Consider the following 15,841-nt stretch of genomic DNA (forward strand, 5'->3'; position numbering starts at 1 on the left):
GTATTTTATGCATCCTTAATGCTGAATGTTTGTCTCGTGTATCTTGTGTTTCAGAGCGCTGTTAGAACAGGTGGAGCACTGGCAGAGTTTTCTGGCTCTGGTGAACATGATCATGTTCTGTACGGGTATACCCGGGCACTACCCCGTCAATGAGACCACCAGCTCGCTCACACTCACCTTCTGGTACACACTACAGGTGAGCATCACACCTGAGATCTTCAAGCAACGATCTGGGTTCATAATACATTAATATATCTGTATGCTGCAGAAAAGGCTTTTCTTTTGCGATGATGACAGCTTACTGGATGTTTTGTGATGTTTCAGGATGACATCATGTCATTTGAGGCGGAGAAGCAGCAGGTGTATCTGCAGGTCTATAGGCCCGTGTACTTTCAGCTGGTAGATGTTTTGCTTCATAAAGCACAGTTCCCCACAGATGAGGAATATGCATCCTGGTCATCAGATGAGAAGGAGCAGTTCAGAATTTACAGGTGATTTTTATCTTCTCATTCTCGTCTGTTGTAACATACTTTCTTAGCAGTTTCATGTTGAAGCTATCAGGGTTTTGTAAGTTTTTGTTAGTATCAGTTTTTTATAATGATGCAACTACCCACTTTTTTATCCATTTTTTTCAGTATGTAAAACTTGGGTAAATTTCATGGTATTACTGCAAATTCTTTATGTCAATGTCCTACAGCAGTGCTTCCCAATCCTGGTCCTCGAGGCCCCCCTGCCAGAAAGTTTTAGATGTCTCCTTATTTAAAACACCTGATTCAACTTATCAGCCTCTTTTCAAAATGGTAAACATGTCTCCCTTACAAGCTGATGAGTTAAATCAGGTGTGTTAAACAAGGAGACATCTACCGTAAAACTTTCTGGGAGGGGGGCCTCGAGGACCAGGAATGGAAAGCAATGTCCTACAGTATACTGTCAGTAAAATATATATATACCATTTTAGTAAAGTACAATCTTTTTCCTATTTTATTGAGTACTATAAAATTTTTTAGTAATGCTGTGTATTCTTCATATTTAAATAGCAGGGTTCTCACGGGTCCTTGAAATCCTTGAAAGTTTGTGAATCTGGGGGGAGGGATTCCTGGGAAGTTTGTGAAAATATACATACATAGATATTCAATTCAATTCATTTTTATTTATATAGCGCTTTTCACAATAGTTAATTGTTTCAAGGCAGCTTTACATTAATAGATGTATGAAAAGCATAGAAAAACGAGCATAGTAACAATGTAATGCATACAGTAAAGTAGTAAGTTAAGCCAAAGGTGCTGGACTCTCCAGGGGATGAAAAAAACCCCTAGGAGAAAAACCCTCCTGGCTAGTCCAGGGGGAAAACTCCTCGGAGGGAAAAAACCCTTGAGAAAGATACATATATATATTTATAAATACTATCGGGTCTGTTTGTCTCATTGTCTCAGGGTCGAGGACGAGACAGGGAGAGAGAAACAGAATTCTATTAGCGTAGGGGCTGTTCACATGTAATGCAAGTGTCATACAGTATAGTGGTTTAAGTCAGCTCGGTTCCAGACAGGCTAACTATTGCGGCATAAGTATATTACCCAATATGAGGTATGTGAGTGCTGTGTTCTAGACAAACTAACTATTGCGGGATAAGTACATATACTGGACATTTTATGTGAATGCTTTGTTGAAGAAGAACGTCTTAAGTTTAGTTTTAAATTGATCGACTGTGTCTGATACTCGAACATTATTTGGTAAATCATTCCAGAGCTTAGGGGCTAAGTAGGAGAAGGATCTACCACCTTTAGACACTTAGATACAGGTCATTGAAAGTGCTTGAATATATTTTATGTTTTATTTTAAGTTTTCTGGAAAAAAAATCCATATTATTCCCTGTGTAGTGTAGGATAACATCATAAAAATTCTAGACTTTTTAAGCACACATGCTAAACTGTTTGCTTTAAATGCTTATATCTTCTGTATGTGAATGTTGATTCATACCAAAATGTTTTTTGCATAGTTGTGTTTGACATAAAAAACGTTTTGGGTTACGCATGTAACTGTTGTTCCTTGAGAAGGGAATGAGACGCTGCGTCTCCCTTGCCATACTTCCTGCGTCCCTGTAATGCCGTCTTTGGCACTATTTCAGATAGCAATATACTTCCTGGCTCCTGCGTTCCCCTGTCTTTGTCGTTAAGCCTCACCATTGGTCCAATTTGATATACACATTCAGACACACTTACCCCTGGAGGCGTCCCCAAAGTGTCACCGCAGTGACACAGCGCGAGTTCCCTCAAAAGGGAACTGTAACAATCTTAAAAGTTAACACAATGTAACCTTGCTCTCACTTGAAATGTGTCCCCACATTTAGTCCTTGAATTTAAGGGTATTGGACCTGGAAAGTCCTTGAAAGGTCCTTGAATTTGAAGTTATCTTAGGTGTGGGAACCCTGAAGTAGTGATGCAGAGAATATATGGCAACTGAAATTAATTGGACATCAATAGCCAAAAAGCATGTTTTTCCCCACATTTTCGGCCAAATTTCAATGACCTATTTTTCACCTGCTTGCAGAGAATTAAGTTACTGGGTTGATCTTTTTCACATTTTCTATATTGATAGACGCACTGGGTACCCAATTATAGCACTTAAACATGGAAAAATTCAGATGTTGATGATTTGTCCCCTTTAATGTTTCATTTGCTAACAAAGATGCCTTTTTTTTAACTGACCTTTGCTTTTTTATAGGGTGGACATATCCGACACACTGATGTACGTCTATGAGATGCTGGGAGCCGAATTACTCAGTAATCTGTACGAAAAGCTTGGGCGACTCCTGACCAACACAGAACAAACAACATCATGGCAGGTATGGTATGGATATAATTCAGTCTTCATGCCCTCTGCTGTTTGATTAAACACATCAATGCACAGATGTATGTCTGTCTGCATAGACTGGATTATTAAAGACTTCCTGAAGGGTTTTGATAAACAGTTCATTTGTAACTTGCAAGTGTACACTAGCACAGAGATGAACTCAAACACAAGAAACGCTTATGATGTTTTGTGTATTTTGTTCCAGCACACAGAAGCGCTGTTATACGGATTCCAGTCCATCGCCGAAACGATAGACGTAAACTATTCAGATGTCATCCCGGGTCTCATCGGCCTCATCCCAAGAATCAATATCAACAACGTCCAGCTGGCCGACACAGTAATGTTCACAATCGGTGGGTGCCATTAATGCAATTGAACTTTAATTGATATTTTTTCACTTTATTCGACTGCTTGATCTGAACCCAAAATGTAATACCAGGTTTTCACACATCTCTGCAGGTGCGTTGGCCGAGTGGTTGGCAGATCATCCTGTGATGTTAAGCAGCGTCCTGCCGCTGGTCTTACAGGCGTTGGGGAATCCGGATCTCTCCGTCTCCAGTGTCTCCACCCTGAAGAAGATCTGTAGAGAGTGTAAATATGACCTGCCCCCGTACGCCACCAATATAGTCGCTGTGTCTCAGGTATCCCAAACTCTCCTGTCGTTGCAAACATATACATATATTGTTCTGTTATTAACTCTTTCTGTCTCTGTCTGTCAAACATTAGGAGGTGCTTATCAAACAGATCCATAAGGTGAGTGTGTTTATATACATTTGTCTGTTTTGGTAAGATGTTGAGCTAATGGAGTTATTATTACCATGAAGATATCAGATTTACATCGAGTCCTTCACCTCTGAAACTTGTCTGAAATCATCAAGCCACTTTGGTTCGGACCTAATTTTATACTATGTCCATTTTTAAATCTCTCTCTCCTTAGACGAGTCAGTGTATGTGGTTAATGCAAGCTCTGGGGTTTCTGTTGTCTGCGTTGCCCGTTGAGGACATTTTGAGGAACCTGCACTCTCTGATCACCCCTTACATCCAACAGCTGGAAAAACTCTCAGAAGAGACGGTAAGATGTCAAACTGCTCGTTCTCTCTGGACTTTTCTGTCAACATGTTGGGTTTGTTTATCGGTGTGTTGGTTTGGCTCAGTTCCACATGAACAGACCCTGTATCCGCGTGAGCGTGTCATATGCTGGAACATTTCTCAGCAGGAACAGATTGGCATCAGTCTGGACACTGGAAGAGCGAACCGCAGGAAAAAAACAGCTCAGGACTGAAGAGTACTAGTGATAGTGCTGTGTCCGATATATAAGTCGATATTTGGATTTTTTTTTTATTATCACATTGGCCGATAAATCTTTTTAGGGGCCAATACATCTTTCTGTTCCTTGTGTTTTTCCAAATTAAAAAGACACTCGTATGTAAAGGCAAAATCTGACAGACATAGCTGCTTTTCCATCAAAGGCTTGCGTAGAAGTTTAGCGTTCTATTCTAAACGTCGACAAAGAAACTATTGCGAATTGACGACGTTTCTATTAAGTGATGTAATGCGACTAAAACTTAATTTTGTCGTCTCGCAATATGTGGCGCGCAGACTGACATGCGGATGACATCAAAATACAGCGAGAGCAACATATGTTTTCAAGTCGCATTAAGTGACTTTTACGCACGTCGGGTGACTTTTTGCTAATTGAAAAGACACTCGTATGTAAAGACAAAGTCTGACAGACGCAGCTGCCTTTCCATCAAAGATTTGCCTACAAGTTTACTGTTATTTTCTAAATGTCGACAAAGAAACTATTGCGAATTGACGCCATTTCCATTAAACGATGTAATGCGGCTAAAACGTAATTTTGTCGTCTCGTTATAAGTCATCTCGCAATATGTGCTACGCAGACCGGCATGCGGATGACATCAAAATACAGCGAGAGCGACATATGTTTTTAAGTCACATAATATGACTTTTACGCATGTCGGGTGACTTTTTTTGTTATTGAAAAGACACTTGTATGTAAAGACAAAGTCTGACAGACGTAGCTGCTTTTTCATCAAAGATTAGCGTAGAAGTTTAGCGTTATATTTTAAATGTCGACAAAGAAACGATTGCAAATTGACGCCGTTTCTATTAACCAATGTAATGCGACTAAAACGTAATCTTGTCGTCTCACGATAAATCATTCCAAAAGCCATGGCAACATCATACGTGGCGCGCAGACTGACATGTGGATGACATCAAAATACAGCGAGAGCGATATACGTCTTTCAAGTCGCATAATGTGACTTTTACGCACGTCAGGTGACTTTTTTTCTTATTGAAAAGACGCTCATATGTAAAGACAAAGTCTGACAGATGTAGCTGCTTTTTCATCAAAGATTAGCATAGAAGTTTAGCGTTATTTTCTAAACGTCTTCAAAGAAACAATTGCGAATTGACGCTGTTTCCATAAACCGATGTAATGCGACTAAAACATAATTTTGTCATCTCGCAATAAGTCATATCGCAATATGTGCCGCGCTGACTGACATGTGGATGACATCAAAATACAGTGAGAGGGATATATGTTTTCAAGTTGCATAATGTGACTTTTACGCACGTCAGGTGACTTTTTGCTAATTGAAAAGACACTCGTATGTAAAGACAAAGTCTAACAGACGTAGCTGCTTTTCCATCAAAGATTTGCATAGAAGTTTAGCGTTGTTTTCTAAATGTCGACAAAGAAACTATTGCGAATTTACGCCGTTTCCATTAACTGATGTAATGCAACTAAAATGTAATTTTGTCGTCTCGCAATAAGTCATCTCGCAGTATGTGCCGCTCAGACAGACATGCGGATGACATCAAAATACAGCGAGACCGATATAGTCGTATAATGTGACTTTTGTGCATATCAGGTGACCTGTAAATCCAAAAAACCATTGCAGTTTTGCGATTATATTCCTTTTTTAAATTGCCTGAAAAAGCACCTCGCCCGAGCATAAAAACTTTTTGCGATATATGGGAGTTGTTTCCATTGCGTGCATTTTCAGGTTGCTATTTTATTTTAAGTGTAATGAAAGCGCAGCTAGTGAAATGACATCATTATTCACTTTGTAATGTAATGTTACGTTGTGTAATACGTAACAACACTTTAAAAGGGGTATATTATAAATATTATGCATAACAAATGTTTATTTAGTTTCACCAATTTCCTGTTTGTCTGTCATTTACTGTAATTACATTTGTGTTATATCGGCCTCTTAGTTGGCTGCATCGCTTTCTCAATATCGGTATTGGCATTGACCATTTAAAAGCCCATATCAGTCGACCGCTACAGAAAAAAACCTTTTTACTATCCACCTAACAACCAACCAGATCATCGTAGCATCACCCTGGCAACCACACACAATGACTACAATTGCATATCCAATTCATATTTTTGAGAAAATAAACAAATGTATTGTTCCATGCTATTTATTTGCCAACATATCAAACTGCATATAGTAATCCGATGTGAATCATTCCTATATTTGTCTTTCCTGTCTCTCCCTACATGCCGCATGTCTATTTCTGACTCTCATTCTCTCAATGAATTTCTCCTTGTCTGGTCCTTCCCAGAAAGACATTACATCAGCCTCAGTAAACAGGCTGTGACCGTGCGATCACACAGTGACCCCTGCTGGTGACACATACGCACAGATCACATATTCAGCTCGGATGATATTTTTAGTTGCTAGGAAGTGAGCAGTATGCTTGAGTAGATTTCTTCAGATATATTATTCATGAAACAAATAGTATTGCCTGGATGAGCCTTACAGAATGAAAATATAAAGATCTACTACGGGGTTCCCACAGGTCCTTGAAATATACGCAAAATATATGCGATATACTTCCTGGCTCCCGTGTCACCCTGTCTTTGTCGTTAAGCCTCACCATTGGTTGAATTTGATATACACATTCAGACGCACTTATCCCTTGAGGCGTCCCCAAAGTGTCAACGCAGTGACGCAGCGCGAGTTCCCTCGAAAGGGAACTGTAACAATGTATCTTAAAAGGTAACACGATGTAGCCTTGCTCTTACTTGAAATGTGTTTCAAACCATTTGAATTTGAGGGTATTGGACCTGGAAAGTCCTTGAAAGGTCCTTGAATTTGAAGTTAACTAAGGTGTGGGAACCCTGTACTAGTTTTAGGTTTAACTAAAGCAGGCCTTGCACCTGTCCTGCTTCTAAGATTTACTGTTTGTATGAGTTTGTATGAGTTGAAAGACGCTGTGTTTATAGTTTCTATAAAATTGTGGAATAATTGTTCTCTCCTTTCAGCCAAATCCTTCGAATAAATTGGCCATTATTCACATCCTGGGTCTGCTGTCTAACCTCTTCACCACGTTGGACATTTCCAAACAGGAGGAGGAGTCAGGAGAGAATGCCCCGCCCATCAAATCAGCCCCACCTCAAGTCGGGCCCAACCCTGTAAGCCCCCCAGCTTAGTTCTGTAAACCCGATTTAAAAGTTTCCATAGCCCTTTTCACACAGATATTACAGAAAATGCGTGTTGGAATTTTGGTTCATTCACACTACCAACGATTTTCCAGAATCTGTCATGCATTCACACACATAACGTAAAGATCCCATGAGGTATTTTAAAGTCATGCACTTAGTAGTTTTTTCCACAGCATCCGAAGTTCTCGAGAAACTATGTGCTTGTATTTTTGTTTAAGACAAAATCATAAGGAGAGTTTAAATCCCTGTGACAAGAACTGCCAATTTTACGAAATTTTTTTTGTTATAGGTGGTGGTGGTACTACAGCAGGTCTTTGCTTTGATCCAGACGGTCCTAAGTAAATGGCTGAATGATTCACAAGTCGTGGAGGTACGATTCATCTCACATACATCTCATATTCTTCATCTACTCAAAGTCGAGTTAGCGATTTCAACCATGCAAACACTTTCAGTTCATCTTCACTTTCCCTTTATCCCTCAGGCGGTGTGTGCCATCTTTGAGAAGTCTGTCAAAACTCTCTTGCATGATTTTGCTCCCATGGTGTCTCAGTTAAGTGAGATGTTGGGACAGATGTACAGTACCATACCACAGGCCTCCGCCCTGGATTTAACCCGCCAGGTACTAAAAATGCTGAATGTTGTACATATATTTGAGCTTCTTTAGTTCTGTTTTTAACTGAGTGTTTTTACTTACAGATGGTTCACATATTTGCCAGTCAAACAGATCATTTTGCCCCGATCAAAGCGCTGTTTGAACTGGTCACCTCTGTGACTCTCACTATATTCCAGCAAGGTAAGCATACTGGGAATAGATGGGCGGAGAACCTGAAGGAAACCCTGTGGCTGATGTTTAATGTTTTTACTATTACTGTTTTCAGTTGAGGACCATGATTACACACACTCGCACCACAAGTTCAGAAATTATGCCTTTGAACACATGTTATGACTTGATGTTATTGTGTTGGACATTTTCACTCGATGATTGTCACAAGGGAGTTTTCAAACTTGAGATTTTGGTTTGGATCTGAGTGCAAACAAAATGCTTCCTGTAGGCTACTCACAAGTGAACGTTAGGACTGTGTGGGCATAAAAACTATCCTGTTTTCGTAAACCTAAATAATCTGAGTAGTCTCACTCTCATAAAAGAGAACCGTTTTTTATTTAAATAAATGCTTCACAAAAAATTGAAAATTACTGATCGTCATTTACTCATTCTTGCATTGTTATGAACATGAATGCTATAATTTTTTGATCTAATGTGTCAAATTTGAATTCTGGAAGTGACGACTAATGATGTGTACACACCAAACGCGAAGCATTGCGTTCCTCGCTCTACTCTTGGAATTTTAACTTTGGGTCATGAGAATTTTCCGCTTGAGTTGAATATTTTCAACTTGTGCAAGAAGACACGTTTAAAGTCTACTCGAGTCGAGTCTATTCGAGTCTACTGGAGTCGAGTCTATTCGAGTTGAGTCGAGTCTATTCGTGTGTATTAGTTTCTGTTCGCGAGTTGAGTCGAGTCGAGTCTATTCGCGTATATTAGCGTCTGTTCACGAGTTGAGTCTATTCGCGTGTATTAGCGTTTGTTCGCGAGTCGAGTCGAGTCTATTCAAGTCGAGTCTATTCGAGTCGAGTCGAGTCTATTCGTGTCTAGTCTATTCGTGTCTAGTCTATTCGATTCGAGTCGAGTCTATTCGAGTCGAGTCTATTCGAGTCGAGTCGAGTCTATTCGAGTCGAGTCGAGTCTATTCGAGTCGAGTCGAGTCTATTCGAGTCGAGTCGAGTCTATTCGAGTCGAGTCGAGTCTATTCGAGTCGAGTCGAGTCTATTCGAGTCGAGTCGAGTCTATTCGAGTCGAGTCGAGTCTATTCGAGTCGAGTGAGTCTATTCGAGTCGAGTGAGTCTATTCGAGTCGAGTGAGTCTATTCGAGTCGAGTGAGTCTATTCGAGTCGAGTGAGTCTATTCGAGTCGAGTGAGTCTATTCGAGTTGAGTGAGTCTATTCGAGTTGAGTGAGTCTATTCGAGTTGAGTGAGTCTATTCGAGTTGAGTGAGTCTATTCGAGTTGAGTGAGTCTATTCGAGTCGAGTCTATTCGAGTCGAGTGAGTCTATTCGAGTCGAGTGAGTCTATTCGAGTCGAGTGAGTCTATTCGAGTCGAGTGAGTCTATTCGAGTCGAGTGAGTCTATTCGAGTCGAGTGAGTCTATTCGAGTCGAGTGAGTCTATTCGAGTCGATTCTAGTGGATTCGAGTCGATTCTAGTGGATTCGAGTCGAGTCGAGTCGATTCTAGTCGAGTCGAGTCGATTCTAGTCGAGTCGAGTCGAGTCGAGTCGAGTCGAGTCGATTCTAGTCGAGTCGAGTCGATTCTAGTCGAGTCGAGTCGAGTCGATTCTAGTCGAGTCGAGTCGAGTCGATTCTAGTCGAGTCGAGTCGATTCTAGTCGAGTCGAGTCGATTCTATTCTATTCGAGTGTATTAGCGTCTGTTAGCGAGTCGAGTCTTTTCGAGTCGAGTCTTTTCGAGTCGAGTCGATTCGAGTCGAGTCGAGTCGAGTCGATTCGAGTCGAGTCGAGTCGATTCGAGTCGAGTCGATTCTAGTCGAGTCGAGTCGATTCTAGTCGAGTGTATTAGCGTCTGTTAGCGAGTCGAGTCTTTTCGAGTCGAGTCTATTCGAGTCGAGTGGAGTCGAATCCATTTGCGTGTATTAGCGCTTGTTCGCGAGTCGAGTCAAGTCTATTTGATTTGAGTCTATTGCGTGTATTAGTGTCTGTTCACGAATCGAGTCTATTCGTGTCTATTCACGTGTATTTCCATTTGTTTACATCTATTAGCATCCATTTGCGTGTATTAGCGTCTGTTCGTGTCTATAAGCATCTTTTAGCGTCTATTAGGGTCTATTCGCGTCTGTTCATGTCTATTCACGTCTTTGCATTGACTTTGTATGTAACATACTCATGCAAATCGTTCAATTGGTTTCTGGTGTACGCCTCATAAGGCTAGATGAGCGTTTGGAACAACATGAGGGTGAGTAAATGACACAAGTTTCATTTTTGGCAAAGCGTGTAAAACATTGGTAATTCCCAAACTCTGAAACAGTCCAAACAATCGCAAGAAGTGTGAAAACTGTCTAACACAAAAGTTAATATTGTCTAACATGTCCTGCCGCTTGTTCTTTGCATGTATTTTCAGATATGTATGTCCTCCAGAGCTCTCATCCTTCTCCTGTTTCTTAATCTTAATCACATCATTTCCAAATAAGCACAAATGTGCTCAATAACATTCTTATCTCGAGCAGGTGACTCGACCCAGAAGACTGGTGGTGGCCTGTGTATTTATTTGTCCTTTGTTTTCTGTAAAAGGGGCGGGTTAAGGTTTGGTGGGGTTGGGGTTTGAGGGCGGAGTCTTGTTTGGAGTGTGGGAACAGCAAACGGGGGGAAGTTTGGGACTGACTGCTACCTTGCTGTCCGGGGTGGCCGTGGGAACCAAGCGCTCACCAGCCATGGGTTAGGATGGGCCAGTCGAGAGTACGAATTGAATTTATAGAAAATTTAAATACAAAAAAGTCGATCATCACAGTAACAGGTGCCTCCTGGGTTCCCACTCCAAACCCACAGTTTTATTAATTTTTTATGTTTCTTTTCTTTCTCTCCTTACTTCTTTATTATTTTCCTCGGTTGTTTCTCCTCTTCAGAACGGACTCATTTATCTGTGTTTTTGATTTCCAAGTCGTTCCCTCCTCTTTCTCTGCCCTTACTTCTGTCACACGTGCGATTATTTCCTTTCCACATGACTGTTGGATCTGTTCTGTTGCTGTTTGTATATATTCTTATTCTTATTATTTCTTAAGTTTCATCTTTATTATATTTTAGGCCCCAGGGATCATCCTGATATTGTTGATTCATTTATGCAACTCCAAGCTCAGGTGTGTTTTTGGTTTCTTATTTCATTCACTTTGGGTTTCAATCTGTCTCTCTCTTTCTTTCTTTGTCTTTCTCCTCCCTCTGTCTTTTTTCGGACTCGTGTTCTGGTCGGGCTGTGGAATTCTGCTATTGGATGACTGACAGGTCTCTCATCCAATTGAAATGGTCTACGCCGTTTGCTCTGTGAAGATGTTACGACATCACCTGAGCATTAAGCTGGTGGGATTTATGGGAGTGTACTTAACATTTCGTCAGCATGCTAACAATAAGTGCAGTCGACCAAGCCATGTTGACTAGAGTTGAAGTTAGGAAAGATGAGCAACATAAAAGACAAAAAAAAACTTTTTTTGTGAGTTTGGACTTTTTGAATTTTGAATTATAAAGTAATATTGAATGATTAATAAAGAACGATTTCACCAGACATCACAGCCAGTCAGAACAGTGCATGATACAAAGATTTTGTATCTTTTCAAAGCTGCAATTCATAACTTTTCAGTTTAAAAAACCAAAAAAAATCTGTTCTTGAGTAAATCAGTGACTGCGTTTACATGCACAGAATAAACAGATAACTATCAAAAATCTGCTTATTATATTACATGCAAATCAATAAATAATGAGTACTTCAAGAACATTTGAAGATTTGTCAGGTTTTTCGCAGGCAGTGACGTCACCGCCTTGGGTTGCATAACGATTAATCGCGATTAATCTATTGCAGAATAAAGGTTTTTGTTTACATCATATATGGGAGTATACTGTGTATAATAACACTGTATAAATAAATACACACACATGCATGCATATCTTTAAGAAATTTTTACATATTTATATACATTTGTATATACATCGTTATGCAACCCTATCACCGCCTATAGTACATCTACTCGTTCACAAAGCCGACGGGAAATCTTTCTTAAGCTATACTGTTGCATCTCTTCTCATGTCTGCAAAACCTTACATTTTTCGCAGTTGCCAACTGTTTGAGTCAAACGCAGATATTTATGCGTTACATTGCGCTTACTTCCACCTGTGACATTTTTCTTCACACGCAGAGACATGGGCACATGAACAAAACTGCGATAAAGCCAGTTAAGATGAGCAGCTACCTGTGTTGATAATTTTTTTTACTTACGCCATTTATGGGCTTTCCACAATAATTTTTTTTTTAACGTTTTAGACGTTTACATGACCCCACACATTATCAGTTTATTTAGCATAATCGGCGTAAGACTGCACATGTAAACGCACTTATTGATCAAAACTATCCTTCTTTCCCCGATTCAAAACGGAAAGTTTATAATAAAGACTAAAATGAAGGTTGTCAGCAGTGCTTTCAACATCTAAATGGATTAAATGCTGCTGCAGAGATGACTTAAAACATGTAAGACATTAGCAGCGTGATTTATGTTGAAACATTTGCGTTTTCATTTAATCAGAACAAATGTTGCAGATATATTACTAGTTCAGATGACTTTTTTTCGGATATATAACTATTAGGATGTACTTCTAACTATCAATGCTTAATGACAGAGCCGCTCTGATGCAGTAAAGCGCAACGCATATACAGAAAATTACTCTGCAAATGACTGCAATTTTACGTTTTAAACAGAGATGGCAATAGAGAGGCAAAAATTACAGATTATAACTTTAAACAAACGTATGTTCACAAAGCATAACAGAGTAGACTTTCAATATCTGTTTAAGATTAAGTGTCGATTAATTCTCATTTAGAAAGCAAATCACAATCTACAGACTATTAGACCTAGTTGTAGATTTGACTTTTAATTTTAAATATAAATGTATAGCTGATAACTCTGTGTCTCTGTGTCTCAATATATAACATTTGGCTTGCGTACACACGAAACGTGAAGCATTGCGTTTCTCGCTCTACATTACTCGCGGGATTAAAATTTGTGTCATGTGCATTTTTCGCCTGAGTTGAATATTTTCAACTTGCGCAAAAATGCGTTTGAGGCGAATATCGCGTGTTTTTGCGCCAATCACTCCGCCCAATTTACATAATTCGCATCTGCCTGCACGAGTTTGCATCTGTTTGCACCTATTCATGTTTATTTGTGCCAATTCGCACCTATTCACGTCTATTAGCGCCAATTTACATCATTCGCGTCTTTGCATTGACTTTTATGTATAATCTGCTCACGCAAATTGTTGAATTCGCTTTTGGTGTGTACACCCCATAAGTGTTCAGATCAGTGGTCAGAGTTACAAAGGTCCATATCCCACCAGCCATCCCTCACAGAGTCATCCCAGCCTGAAACCAATGAAACCCTAAATTAATTCATCTTAATTAATTGATTAATTGATTCAAATGAATTGGCTCTCTCTTATTTTTTGTTTTTGATACTCATGAAATGTTCATGAGGTTCCCTCTGTCTCTCTTTCTCTCTCTTTCTCACTTTAATATCCTCTCATCCTCAATAAGTTTCTTAATGCATCAGTTGTCTTTATTCGTACATGTTACTTAGATTTCTGTTGCATTCAGTCCAACTGAGCAGAGAAAGTAGTGATCGAACAGTTGAAAAAGCAACAACAACCCTTGAAAACTTTAACGATCATCATACCTTTAGTTTCTATTGAGTTAAATTTCAGTGTTTTAGTTTTTTTGCTGTTGATTTTCTTACCTGATCTGTTTGCATATGAATACGTTTGGTTGTTTTTCCTAGCAGAGGTGTAGAGTTAGACAGATAGAGCGAGTGAGCGATGGAGGGGGGGCGGGGCATCTGAGTGATTGACAGAGTTCCATGGGCGGGGTTTGAGTTATGTGCTCTGTTCATTGGCTCTGTCTGATTCGTAGGCCCTCAAACGGAAGCCCGATTTATTCTTATCAGAGAGTCTTGATGTGAAAGCAGTATTTCACTGCGGTAAGTCTTTTTAAAACGTAGTAATGACTGTTAATGCTTGCGTGTTTATGTAGTTATCTTTCTAATATTGCCGTCTTCTGGCCGCAGGAGTGCTGTCGCTAAAGTTTCCTGAAGCTCCCACAGTCAAATCCACCTGCCTTTTCTTTGTAAGTCAAAGGACGTCATTGTGAGAGACATAAAACAACCTAAAGGTCTACTTACACTGAACGCAACATGTTTTACTTTGATGAATTTGCTGTAATGCTAAATAAAAACTTGTCAGATCACACTTGCCAGCTTCCAAACACGGTTAAAATTTCATTTTAATGATAACTCCACCCCTATAATAATAATATATTGATTATTTATCCAGGATGTTTATGTCTTTCTTTATCCAGCCGAATGCAATATGAGTTATATTAACCCTCAAAATGACCCCCGAGCCACATTTCTTTAGTAAATAAAAATGGTTCCCTTCATCTCAGTGGAATAAGATTTTGTGACATGTCTAGATTATCTGTCAATATTCATATAAAAAAAACTGGGCTTGATTTGGTTGTTCTGAAGATGTGTAAAAAAAATGTTCCCAAAAGAGGCCCTTGGGGGTCAAAATGACCCCAATTGAGAATCAATGGGAAATGCAAAAAATATTTTGTTCTTTTTATTTGTCAAAAAAAAATCACTGGTTTAGTCATCATATGTGTCGAGACACACAAAAACCAATACATTCTCGATTTTTCATGTGACGCCATATTTAAATCTGTAGCTGTTTTTGTCTCTTTACATAACATACGAGTCATAACAATTGCACATTTTTTTAATTTTTGTAAATGTAGTTTTTTATTCTATGCTATAATAAAGCAAGGATATTATTTAATAAGTGTAAATGTGTTCACCTGAAGAAAGTCGGACATAAACATCTTGGATGATGACATGAGGATTTTCATTTTGGGTGGAGTTATCTTTTACATTTGTCATGCTCGGTGCAAGTAGACCTTGAGTTAAATATCTTTTTAAGTAGTGCCAGCAAGCAATGTTTAAATGTCGTTTGACCTGCAGACGGAATTAATACCACACTGTGCAGACGTTCCTCCAGTTGGTCGGGTCGTGCAGGAAGACGGTAAACTGCTCCTGTTAGCTGTACTGGAGGTGAGGAACGCTGCTTTGTCACACAACTAGCTTCATGTAAAATGGCTTAACTCTTTCCCCGCCAGCGTTTAAAAAAAGTTGTCAGCCAGCACCAGCATTTTTTATGATTTTTCACAAAAGTTAAGTGCCTTCCAGAATTTTTTTCAAATATGTAAACATACAATATATCAAATGAAAGAACAGACCCTCTGGTTTCAAACACAAAAGAAGTGGTAACACTTTACCTGAAGGGGTGTTCATAAGACTGACATGACACCTTCATAATCATGACATGACACGTGTCGTGAACACGAAGGAGATTTTATGCACATTTATGACTATTTTCCTTAAAGGAGTAGTCCACTTTAAAGATGGGGTCCATTGACTTTTTATAGTAGGAAAAAAATACTATGGTAAGTCAATGGGCCCCATCTATAAACTGGACTACTACTTTAAGTGTCAATTGTTCAGTTATGTCATTTTTATTGCAAAGATGACATTATTTTAATTAGTCCTTGTTATGACAACTTGACATAAACCAATACATCATAACTTGTTATAAATCTGTCATAAACATGACATAGCAAAATAATTATGAACAC

General features: G+C 39.3%; 1 protein-coding gene across 2 annotated transcripts in view; it reads left to right on the forward strand.

Annotated features, from left to right (window-relative positions):
• ipo13b (importin 13b) overlaps positions 1 to 15,841 on the forward strand; it is a 48,387-nt gene that overhangs the window by 29,963 nt on the left and 2,583 nt on the right. The window contains exons 5-19 of one of the 2 annotated variants that reach the window (XM_065256419.2): positions 55 to 196; positions 325 to 491; positions 2,722 to 2,842; positions 3,056 to 3,203; positions 3,310 to 3,491; positions 3,577 to 3,603; positions 3,788 to 3,922; positions 7,154 to 7,303; positions 7,623 to 7,703; positions 7,815 to 7,952; positions 8,030 to 8,126; positions 11,203 to 11,255; positions 14,066 to 14,132; positions 14,220 to 14,278; positions 15,171 to 15,260. In XM_065256419.2, the coding sequence (XP_065112491.1) occupies positions 55 to 196; positions 325 to 491; positions 2,722 to 2,842; positions 3,056 to 3,203; positions 3,310 to 3,491; positions 3,577 to 3,603; positions 3,788 to 3,922; positions 7,154 to 7,303; positions 7,623 to 7,703; positions 7,815 to 7,952; positions 8,030 to 8,126; positions 11,203 to 11,255; positions 14,066 to 14,132; positions 14,220 to 14,278; positions 15,171 to 15,260 (1,657 nt within the window). Of the gene's footprint in view, positions 1 to 54; positions 197 to 324; positions 492 to 2,721; positions 2,843 to 3,055; positions 3,204 to 3,309; positions 3,492 to 3,576; positions 3,604 to 3,787; positions 3,923 to 7,153; positions 7,304 to 7,622; positions 7,704 to 7,814; positions 7,953 to 8,029; positions 8,127 to 11,202; positions 11,256 to 14,065; positions 14,133 to 14,219; positions 14,279 to 15,170; positions 15,261 to 15,841 lie in introns of those variants that run through there. The other variant, XR_010528697.2, reaches the window with a different exon arrangement.

Source organism: Paramisgurnus dabryanus, chromosome 12 (genome assembly GCF_030506205.2).
Source record: "Paramisgurnus dabryanus chromosome 12, PD_genome_1.1, whole genome shotgun sequence".
Lineage (NCBI taxonomy): Eukaryota > Metazoa > Chordata > Actinopteri > Cypriniformes > Cobitidae > Paramisgurnus > Paramisgurnus dabryanus.